Genomic DNA, 12272 nt, shown 5'->3' with positions numbered 1-12272 from the left:
TGTTTTAGTTTTCACCACAACTCAAATATAATTTGAAGCATTTCCATAACTCTTTGTCCTCACTTCTCATCCACAAACAACCTGAAGATGAAACGTCTTCTTAAAGTAGGTATTTTTGTTACCATTCAGTAATAAAATCCTTTGAACGGTCAGCTGAACAGTGCCAGGAAGATTTGTGAAAAGACAAAACTACTTTAAATTTCACTGCCTTTCTTTAATGATTACCTTATTAATTCTATTTGACTTGTATATCCTGTTTCTTGTCTTTGTTGTGTTTGTTATTTTACTGCTGCAGTGACTTACTGCTTACTTGCTAAAGGAAAATAATTATACATCAAATAGCACTCTACAAGAGCAAAGAGGTTATTTACAGTCTAAATTCAGACTGTAGACTGTGTGTTGACCTCTTTCATCGCTAATTCTTTTCTTCTTCCATAAATGTATTTATACATTCTTAGTTTGATATCATGATTAACAGACCTGTAAAAAAATCCGTAAACAACCAGCTTGTTCTCTTCTTTTACATTTTATCTTGGTGAGACAGACTTCCTTCACCAGAACATCATATTCCTACATGTGGTGCAAAACTGAATACAACGGGGAATACACACTGATCCTGCTGCAGTTTTAGGACTAAAATAAATAAGTAGTTTTGTGCAATGATTTTTGTCTGAGTTTTGAAACAATTTAAGAGAGCTCCTATTTTTTGACAAAGTAATCTTAACTCAAAGTCTACTTACTAGCTTTTTCTGGAGCTTTCATCTCTTTTATCATCCACTTTTTTTATCATCCTCTTTTATCTAGCTCTGTAAAAAGCTAGTAAGTGGCCCTTGAGTTAAGATCTTTTTGTCAAACTTCTTTTCCAGGTCAAGAAGGAACTTTCATGCTCAGATTTGACAATGTTTTGATAACTCAGTCCATGAAACACCAAATCTGTATGTTTATACAATACGACGAGGGTTGAATTCTGGGAACTTAGATCATGGTAATTTCTGGGTAGTCTCGCCAAAATCTACTCCTGTTTCCCAGGAAATATACCTGCAGGAACCCTCGATTTTTGGCATGTTTGTGCTTGTGCGTCTGTGAGTGTCTGTGTGTTCACTGATGAAGACTTTCTTATGTACCGAAGCAAAGACGCCTTCTCCAAACCTCATTAATGCTGCTACATATCTGCCATGGCTACATACTTGAGTCTGAACTGGATCAACATTTCAGCTGTGGGTTCCTTCCAGTTATTTTTCATGCTAAAATGGCAGCTTACAGTTCAGTTGTGAGAACAAAGTGGAGCACAACATCTGGCAGTTCAACACTTCACAATCAGACCTCCATCCCCAAATCAGAGTGGAGAGCAGTGGTCAACGTTTGGGCAGAGGGCGCCCAAAAGTTACAACTAAATATCCAACAACAATAATCCAAACCACAAAAAAAACAAACAAACAACAAAAAACCCACACACTGAAATGTCTGATTGTCATCCTGACATTGCAGCAGTAATAAGCCCACGTTATGCTCCCATATAACCATTCAAGACATATTTTAACTGAAGAGGATATTTTCAGGAGACGAAATGATTCTGTATGGTTGGAGTTGTGTTTTGTTGTGTTAAGTGGAACAGTTGTTTCTCAAAACATTAACACATAATCTAACAAATAGGAAAATTACAATAATTGCTCCATTTTTCATGTAGTTCTGTTTAAAATCAAGCTCCATTCATGGCGAGAAATTCTGTTTTTCCCAAGAAAAACTGATGTATCACTCATAATTCAATAGCATTTTTAAAATCATGGGAAATCCTTCAACCTGATGAGCGACCAACATTTAAAAAAAAAAAAAAACTTCCGCAATTATGTTAAAAAGGGAGAAGATTTTTAACAATATAGCGGCCATGAAACACATTAATTCACACACAACAAAAGACAGCTGGCAGTGACACATGGAGAACAGGGTCTGATGGAGCTGATGGTGCTCTGGATCCGACACACCAGCAGATACAACACACAAACACGAGCGGAGGATGACTGAAACATTCACACAACAAACTTACCTCTCTTCCCTTCCCACGGTGGAATACAAAAAGAGAAACAGAAAGGACAGACAGTCAGATAAATAATAACAAGTTTAATGTGATTTTCTTTTGGTGTCTGCAGTGCTTCCCTCGGGGAGCGTCCCGGTGCCCGGGCTGCGAACTACTGTACTTCACTTCAGATAAAAACATGAATGTGTTTTGCTTATTGTTCCTTCACTTGGATGTTTGATCTTCACCGTCTGTGTAGAGTTTGTTTTCACATTCATCTGCTGAAGGAGGAAAGTTTCTCTGCGCTCACATTAAATCTGAGTTTAACGCGTAGACGTACCAGCAGGACTTTGTGACATCACAACTAGTTTGGAGCCAATCGTGGGCCAGTATGTAACTAACAAAAGTGTGATGTGCAAACTTGAAACCTCCAGCGCACATACACTGAGAATGGACTTTTCAGTGAAGTAGGAGACATTTTGTGTCCAGCTGTTAAACTTTTTAAAATAACAATATTTGCATACTCATAGATTCTTGATTTTTCAGTGAGGAAGAAAAGTTAAAGTACTTTAAAGAATTTTAAAGTAGGCAATTCAGCCGTATCAGACACAAATTATTATTCCAAGCAGACAAGAAAGCAGCGTCCATGTGGACCGACTGAAACTCCGACTCTTCACTTTGACATCATCGTAAGGAAACACTGACAAAAAATAAACAACGACAAACCGGAGACAGAGTGAGAACGCTGTTGACGCTGACAGCAACCGAGTAAACAGTTATGATTCATCTCTAAATTTAAGCTGTGACAGCTTGTGGCGCTGCTCTGACAAAAAGCCTCTAATTTGTAGTTAACATCACATCTGAAGCTCAGATCAGAGATTCACCGGTCGCCATGGTAGCGGTAGAGCCTGTTATTAATAGCTCAGAAACAGATGCCTGAGCGCCACGCTGCCACTTAGAGCCGATCAAACCGTCACGTCTCAACACCTGTGATTGATCAGTTTTACACCGTGGCGTATAAACACGCGTACATAATGGGTTAATGCAGCACTTCATCTTGTCATCTGCCACTTTAGCGTGAAAGCTGCCAGCAAAGGCAGAGGAAGAAAATGGACAGTGCTGCGAAAAGTGATCAAGAACATTAATGAAATGATCAAGTGACTTGTGGCGTCTTTGCCACTGTCACCCACTGCCAGAGTTGAACTGTTCTTCAAATCAGATACGACAACAAGACAAGTCAGCTACTCACAACAGCACTGAGATTCATATAAAAGTTATTCTACCATGATTACTCTGCAAATATTTCCTAACTGGATTAATGATTTAGTCTAGGGGCCGCAAACCCTTTCACGAGTTGTCAAAAACAGATTTGTTTTATATATGCATATTTTATTATAGATAATTGCTGGGGGAAAAATATTAGTGTTGAATAAAACATTTTTGGTTAAAAAATAAAATAAAAATAACAATAACATGAAGGTATGGAGGTGCACTGCCATTTATACAAGGTGATGACGCTCATTCAGCGTGGTCAGTTATTTCTCTGCACTCCTGCAGTGAACCTGTTGTAGTGGCAGGTGACGGTCGCTGTTAGGCTGTGGTGGTTTTGTATGTTTGTATCGGGTTGGGTAAAATACTGTTTGCTTTTGGCTTTTGTGTAAAGTAACTTTGTGCTACACTATGCGTACCTGATGTAAACTGAAAATATTGTGGGTTTTATTTCAGTTGTTATAACGCATAGGCCCCCTATGAAAACCTATTGCCTACTCCGTGTAATTTGTTCTGGAGCTGATCCTTCCGTCCCTCGTACGTTTAGTAAAGCTGCTTCAGACTGTATTCCTTGGAAGCCATACCTTCCTCTTTGCAGATGAGAGGGAAGCATTCAGATTAAACAACACAGACAAAAATATTTGTTGTCCATCTGTCTTGCCTCCAAGAAACACTCTGGTGTGGTGAAATAAAAAAAAGCCAGATGCTGCAATTTTGCAGCCGTGCCAAAACATTAAATGATTACTCCAAAATGAAAGACTAGGGAAAATTCTAAATGGGGAAAACTGAAAAATAATTTGCGTGTCAGATTTGACAAACTGTAAACACGTGCGGTGCCTTGTGAAACTGTCAAGTTTTTAAACTTTTCATTCAGTCTAACCAACAGGGTTCCTCAGAATTCAGAAGAGCTAATGTTAACTGTTTCTACAATATTAAAGAGTAATCAGTTATCAAAATGATCTTGTCAATAGTTTGTTTTGATAAAAAAAACAAACAATGTTAGTGAAATAACTTAGTTTTTGATAATTGATGATTAAAATCAATAAAATTAAGGAACATTCTCCAGTTGCAGACCCTTCAGCTGAGAGCTGAGCGTCAGGCAGAGCTGTCCTGAGACAAACTGTATAGATAAAAATAAATAAAATACCTCGGAGTGATGTTCGTCGTTCTGCTGCAAGACCTCGATGCAGAGCTCTCCCAGCCGCATCATGTCCTCTAGCCTTTTCTCCGGAGCTGCCTGAGCATGCACTGAAGGTCCGAACACAGCAGGAAACATCCAGGATAGAAAAATACTGAATTAATACACAGGAAAGTATATACACTAACATTTAAACATGACTACATTTCCCATAAACCTCAGCTGACTGTTTGCTGCCCCATTTAACCATACCGTTCACCTGCAAATGCTGCTGATATCTAACTTTATGGGAATATATTCATAACAGGATGACATTAGAAATGGAGCAGCAGTCATGGATGGGTTACTGACCCCTGACCGCTTGGGCCCCGGGGCCAGAGCCTCTGAAGTGACTTAACATTTCTTGTTGGAAAGTCCCAGAGCTCAGTTAGAAATAGGAATGTCCCGATCGTGTTTTTTGCTCCTGATCCTTATTAGAACCGTTTAATATTGTATCTGCCAACCAAATCAAGCCCAATATTTGTTTTTGTTTTTTTCCCCTTGATATTACAGCTACACAACATACATACATTTCATTAAAATACAGTAAAATTAGAAAAGAAATGTTATTCAGAACTGCAAAACAGCTTTGTGTTAAAAAATAGTAACTGCATTTAAGTTTCCTTTCTTATAATATTTTGTTTAGTGCGCTGTAGTGTTTAGAGTAATCTGTGAGCAGAGGAGCATCAGTGTGGATCAGCCTCTCTTCACCTCCAGTGAGAACTAAATACTGAAGTTCAGCTGCACAAGAGAGTTCTGCTACACCTGCAAAATGTCACTGAGAGTACGCCCACAGGAAGCCAGTTTGTAAACGCATCTTCTTCTCTCTGTTTCAGCCCTCCATCCACACTAAAATAGCATTTTCCTCGGCCTCGGGAAAACTGAGCTTTTGCTCACTTTAAATGTCGCTACAGTTGATCACACAGCTGCTGTCATGTCTGTAGTTCTGCTGATTTTGTCAGACAACGTCATCCCCATAAAACTATGACTTGGTCAGCTGTGTCCACAGTATTGTTGTTTTCCAAGTAAAAAGAGGACGAAGAAGAAGAGATGGAGCCGTTTTGATGGTTTTCAGGAGTTTCTCGACGTACAGGGGTCTCTGCTGAAACGACCTTGAAATTCTGTGTGGATGCAAGTCGTGAAAATTAGACAGCTTAGTGAAGACGTGCTCTGAAAGAGTCTCTTTCAGTCTGGGTATCTTGCTCCTATGTAGGAGGGGTGGGGGGGGTCTTTTACATGTCTGCACCCAGGGGCCCATTGTCTCATAATCCGTCCATGGCAGCAGTAACGTTCATATATCAGGACATTTCATTGCTGCTAAAAACTCAGATATATTCTTGAATGAATTCTGATCCGCTTGGACCCTTTTTATGGGTTTCTATTATGAGAGAAACGGGGGGTGACATGGAAACAGGGACCCCCCTTGGACTCAAACCAGAGACATTGTGGTTACGTACACCCTTGACCCCTGCGCTCCTCCTCTCCATCTTTATTTTTTGGTCTTTAATGTTGAAGGCCTGTCACGGTGACTGCCAGCATGAATGTTTTGTCTACAGTAGAAGAAGTCGCAGGTAACGCAACATGAAGATGTATTTGAAAATGTTCATTCCGGCAACTTTATCACATCTGTTTAAAATTTCCTTCCAAGTTTTTCAATATGAAAATGTGCAGAAAAACAGGAGAATGGAAACATACCTACTGAAACACTGACTGACTGATTGATGAGGAGTCACGTACTAACTCTACTAACAGTGTCTTCTGAATGGTTAAAAATCAAACTATAAACTCTCACCCTTGATTTGAGCGTATTCGATCAGCTGACTGTAGTTGATTCCAGCTGCTTTTTCCAGGCACTTCTGCACTAGTTTCTTCATCTCGTCTGGAGGAACAGGCGTGGTGATGTCCTTCATCAAAACCTGAAACAACACAAGCGACGGTTTCTCTGATAAGCCTGTAGTTCTCAAGCGTCACCGAGTAGGAAATCAGTCCTAACTGGCCAAAGAGTGACACAAGATTGGTCCTACTGTTAGGCCTAGGACTATCAGCCTAACATATCGGTCAGTATTTAGGAGAGCTGCAGAGGTGCCTAACGTGGTAGGAGCTGCAGGAGATGACATTCAGGTAGAGACATAAGTGCACGTTCTGTGGGAGGAGATATTAATGGAACTCAATGAGCTTATTAAAAGATACTGTTTTGGCAAAAATGTTCTAATATTTTTGATGGATCTGCGGAACTGAGATCGTCACAGGGAAATGTAACTTTGCAACAGTGACGATATGAGTTTCTCACAAACTGCAATTTCTGCAATAATAAATTTGACTTTGAACGCTTGTAATTAAATACATTTACTCAAGTAGGGTTAGGGTATCTTGTTGCACAAAAAAAAAAAAATCTCTGAAAGTGGCCATTATGCATAATGAGTGCTTTTACTTTGGATACTTTAAGTACATTTTGCTGGTAATACTTTTACGCAAGTAGATTTTTTAATGCGGTTTTTTACTTGGAACAGAGTATTTTTACATTGTGGTACTGCTACTTTTACTTAGGGAATGGATCTGAGTACTTCCTCCACTGCTGGTGAAATTACAGAAATCATCTTCCCCACCTGTAAGGATAGCCTACAGAAGTTAACAGGCGGTGTGGTTGAAAGGCGAATTGGACAGTAGAAGAGACGATGTGCATTAAGATGTGGTGCTAATGTAAGCACTATACGGAGAGGGCTGTCACTCAGCTGAATCAAATCGTCTGCCTACAAGTTTAAATGGTGTATAGATTTATTGTTTAATCCATGCGAGTGGCTTGTTAGTGCCTAATGCAAATGAATTACTCATAAATATCATCATAAGATTTGAGCTATTTATACATTTCTGTATCATATCATTGCATACATAACCTAAATATAAAATATCTCTGTTAGCCATTATTTACCTATACACACGAAGCTTGTACATAAAAAAAGAGTTGCTATTTTCTGCATTTCTTATTGTTCAATTGTTGTGTTTTTAGTTCTCAGTTTACTTTCAGCATGATTCTTAGGAGCGATTCTAAGACGCTTGATAAATACAGGCCCATGTAAAGATTTTATCAACACCGATAAAACCTTATAGGAAGTTTTTACAAACATATTTGAAATGCAGAAGCATTTAACTGTGTTCCTGTACCCGTTCCTGCAGGGACAGCGTTGCCTTCAGGGCCCCATCTGGTCGTCCAAAGGGAAAGCAGTACCTGCACATGCAAAACGTGGGCGGTCATCACATTTAGAAACAATCTCAAGGACAACTGCATGAAAAAAAAAGAAGAAGAAGAATAAGAAGATGGAAGCAGAGGCAGAAAGACTTCAGTAAGCGTCAACAGATGGCTGCCTCTTTTCCTCTAATTACACTGATGAAGGAAGATTTTCTCACCTCCAGCTCCGTCTGAGCGCAGACGAGGCGGTTCAGGGAGGTTTCACGTTGCTAATTGACAAGTGAACAGAACTAAATAAACAAAGGCACGCGGTCATGCAGGTCAGCCATTTATTGGACAAAAAACTACAGGCAGATGTTCTGTTCCTTCACACCGATACGACAGAAAAAAACAAAGTGGGTTTGTAAAAATATTATCAAGCAGGACTTTGTTTGAAGATTCAGTTCATACTTACAGTAAAGTCATGAGTTCATGATGTTCATTTAAATGAAAAATGAAAATCCATTAAAGAGTTGAATTGAATGTGATTTGTTTCAAAGGAACACAGGCAAGCGCAAGTACAACATACTGTATGTGATATATGAATATTTATGATATACGAATTAATACTTTTCAGAAGAAAATAGATCAGACTGAACAAAGTCAGCAGGAAGAAAATTACATTTCTTTAATTTTGATCTTATTTCTTTAATTAGTTGCATATTATTTAAGTAACTGGGTTGTTTTTCAGCCGCGTATCTGACTATGGACACAAAATTAGTAATGACCCTTTCAGATGGACACAGTGATGTGGGTCAAACCGGCAGCGGTCTATCTGAATAGGCAACCCTGTCTCCTAGAAACTGTGTTTAAATTCTACTATTTTGCCTAATACATTTAGAGAAAAACATAATTTGCTGCCTGGGTTATGTTCAATGGGAATGCTTTTAGTATTTAACCAAGACCATGATCAAGCGGTGTGAGTGTCTAAACATAACCAAGTTTAGTTGTTACGAGGATACTGTAGGAAAATAAATGAGTCGTCAGTGAAAGTTTTGCAGCTATTTCATCAAAAATGTTTCCTCATTATGTTGATAACAACATAATCCGGACAGCATTACATTTCTCTAGAAACGTATTTGCTGCTGCAAATTTGTTTGCATAGTAGACAGGGTTGGAATGGGTCAAAGCACATCCTTCCTTTACGATCATCCTCCTAACCAGAGATGGATGCTGGTGATGGATGTTTAAACGTCATTTAACAGACTCCCCAAAAAGAGAGAGATGTACGTAACGTAAGGATAAAAGTGAACCTGAATTATAACTGTAGTGTAGTTTAGTGTAATTATTTGATTCACCACCTTTCCTTTTCACCACTCCTTTGGCAGCACTGCTGGAGACCGGCAATGAGTTGGCAAATAACAACATAAAGTGATGGATTTTAAAACAGCTGAATGTTAATCTCCATGACTAAGTTAATAACCATCAATGGCCAAGCTAGGGAAAGAAATCAGTGCTGACTGTTGGTAGGAGACAGTCCCACTACATTTATCTCGCCGAGTTGTGGAGAGAATCGACTGTCTTTCCTGTGTAGGAGTGAATAATAATCGTTAGAGGCAATAAATTAGATCAGCTGTAGTTAAAATTTATAACCTTAAATTAATCTTTTGTGGCTGAGCTCAGCTTTAATCTAAACTAAACTGTGGAAATCCTGCTCTTGTCTGGGGGACATTAGCATAATCCCAGCATTGTCCCGGCCATTGTTTACCAGCATTAGCCTCTTGTTGAGATGAGTTAGTAATGACTCCCGCTGATCGGAACACCCCGGCCCCTCCTCTCCTCTCTGGGGCCAGATGGAGGACCCCTCTCAGGCGTGAAGGGTTTAAAGAGCCGGGCTTCGGGACAGTTAATGGCACAGGTCCATTCAGAAGAGTGTTGCTCAAGGTCTCGGGGCTGTCGCTTTCACACCACGCTCACAATGTGTTCACACGGCGGCGGCGGCGCTGAATAGCAGCACGCAGATGCAGGGAGGTCTCATCAGCCACCATCGACGCATGGCCTGCACCTGTTGTGTGCTGCTGATGGGGCTAAAAATACCCAGACTGCCTGGGTTCATTAGGATGGAGTTTAAGGAGCATACCGGTGGTTTTTACATGTTTTGGGCATTTTTCTTCAAAAATCGCCTTTGCCTTTACATCGCAGCTAAGCATTCAGCAAAACATGCTAATGTGTTAGAGGTTAAGATGTACTGTTCCTACAGTTCCATTCAGCCATTGTCTGCCATTCATTTCAATATGAAAATCTACTTATCAAATCTGCATTTAAAGGGTCAATTAATCCAAATTACAAAAAACAAAACCAAAACAAATCCCCCCCAACATATTCTCTTTCTTCCCTCTATTGGTAACTCTCCACGCAGACATTAAGGATACATATGAAACACAGTTATTCATATCTCTATTTACATGATTTGAACATTATCCAGGTTTCTGATTGTCTCTGCATTGGTCCAGGTGTGTCTTTTACTGGTTCACATCCAGAAAATCAGTTCTTTCTGTATCCACAAAGTTACCTCAACAGTTCAGGATGAACTCAGTTCAGTTTCTGGCCGATGAACTCTGCTGCATATATCACACTGCTGGATTTAGCCTCTCAATCCAGTTATTAGTAATGGAAGACGAGAGTGAAAATAAAAATGATCCTTTTGCATCACCTAAAGTCACACTTTTATTTCAGCATTTCGACTATCATAACATTATCTGTTATCGTATTTTTGTTTTACTGACTAACTACTATGTAACTTGGGTTGATGATGCACCTGCCTAACATGGCAGAGTAGGATAAGAAACCTGGATAAGGCGATTAAATGCCACAGTATTAGTAAGTTTCAATCAGACTACTTTACATGCACAAAACATAACCAGGATAATCCAAAAATCTGGATACCTGGATAATGTGAATGCACTCAGTGTCTCTGGAAAAGAGACGGAGATGTTGCTGTTCATTTTTTAAAATGTAATTTTTCAGTGTTCTGAGCACCTTAAACAAAATTCCATTCACCTCCATTTTATTCAGGTTGAGGAAGATACCTCAAACCTGGACAAATAAAACCTACCTATCTGTATGGATAGATACAACTAGAGAAAAGTGAGAACATTTCTGTAGTTGTAGGTGAACTTTTAGAAGTCTACTAATTGATTTCCATACAGTACGGAAACGAATGAAAACCATTGGCTTACACAAGATCTTTGTTGTTTTGGGATTCTGATGAGAAGGTGTTCATACCTAAAATGTGTGATCTGGTTCTCCAGCAGATCCATGAGGCGACTCCTGATGGCCTCAAAGTGCTCTTTTTCCTCCACACTCACTGTCCCCATCCCATCAGGCCTGACGAGACAGAAAAACCAGACACAGGACACAGTCAGCTGACTTTCATCTTAACCTCTTGGCTACAGTTTATAGGCTGAAGGTACAAAGTAGTTTGGTTTTTCAGGATGGCCAACTAATGATGGGAATGTGATGTTTTGATACTAGTAATCTGCATAATGCACATTTCCACAGTACTGATCAGTCACCCCTCCACTATCTTTATGCACTGGGTCTATTTTTGCTCGCAACTCTGATGCATGAAATGCACCTGTGAATGTATATTAATGCCACTTCTCCTCTGAAGTCTACTAATTTTCTTTTGCTAATATTCAGGAAATACAGATACTAAATAAAGATAAGATGAAGAGCTGCGTGCAGTATTAAAATAAGTACAGACACAAAGTATCTCTTACTACGTCGATCCGAAATGAGCTGCAAACGTGTTTGCAATATCCTGTAAAACACAAAAAATGTTGGCAAAACAACTCTAAACAACACTGAAATGCATTGTGGGGGAGCTACTTTGAGACTGTAGCTAGTGAAGCTACAAGCTACTCCCCATTGGCAGTAGTTAATCTCCAGCACTTCACTTTTGCGCTATTTTGCATCAAGTGTTACAAGAAGCATCTCCTGTTAAGTAACACACTACAAAACAAGTACATTTAGTTGTCAGAGACTCCAGTCTGCAGTGCAGTCCCATGCACTGGTAAATGAATGGCACACGTTCATTACATCACATTACACAATAGCCAAATAAAGTTAAGTTGTAATTTCACCCCTCCCCCTCTGTCAGTATGCTCTCTTTCTGTGCTGAGTTGGTTAAATTACTTTTAAACATCAATACCATCAAATTAATTGAAGACTGTACAGTATGTGAATGACGTGATGTGGGTTTTTTTTTAAAGCGTTTTTTTGGCTCTCTAGTGTCTGACTGGTTGGCCCCGGCTGCAGTAGGAGGTCAAGAGATTGGGAAGGTGAAGGAGATCGACTACGACACCAGCTCCCACCCTGCTGACCAGCTCTCCAGAGCTCTTACCGTCAGACCAACCAGCTGCTTGATTCTCTCTTGAATCAGAAGATGGGGAGGTAAAGCTGACGAATCTGCACGGGTTGTGGAGCAACATTACAATCATTTGTGAGCTTTTAATCCTAAAGTTTGGCCTCGCTACAGAGCGGAAAAAATTGCTTGCTACTGGCCAGGTTGCATGATTTTGAAAATTCAGTGGACATGAGGAGTCATACTCACTACTCACTAAAATTTCCCTCGTAATTTGCTT

General features: G+C 39.6%; 1 protein-coding gene across 12 annotated transcripts in view; it reads right to left on the bottom strand.

The window, feature by feature from the left end:
* Positions 1 to 12272, bottom strand: part of cadps2 (Ca++-dependent secretion activator 2) — a 228518-nt gene that overhangs the window by 59153 nt on the left and 157093 nt on the right. For 7 of the 12 annotated variants that reach the window (XM_044194159.1, XM_044194157.1, XM_044194161.1 and 4 more), the window contains exons 14-18: positions 10912 to 11013; positions 7623 to 7686; positions 6253 to 6376; positions 4431 to 4531; positions 2045 to 2053 (exon numbers count right to left, since the gene is read on the bottom strand). In XM_044194159.1, the coding sequence (XP_044050094.1) occupies positions 2045 to 2053; positions 4431 to 4531; positions 6253 to 6376; positions 7623 to 7686; positions 10912 to 11013 (400 nt within the window). The remainder of the gene's footprint in view (positions 1 to 2044; positions 2054 to 4430; positions 4532 to 6252; positions 6377 to 7622; positions 7687 to 10911; positions 11014 to 12272) is intronic. The other 5 variants (XM_044194168.1, XM_044194158.1, XM_044194169.1 and 2 more) reach the window with 1 other exon arrangement.

This window comes from Siniperca chuatsi, linkage group LG4 (assembly GCF_020085105.1).
Source record: "Siniperca chuatsi isolate FFG_IHB_CAS linkage group LG4, ASM2008510v1, whole genome shotgun sequence".
Taxonomy (NCBI): Eukaryota; Metazoa; Chordata; class Actinopteri; order Centrarchiformes; family Sinipercidae; genus Siniperca; species Siniperca chuatsi.
Note: the sequence above shows the minus strand (reverse complement) of the source record. Positions and strands in the feature narration are given on the sequence as shown.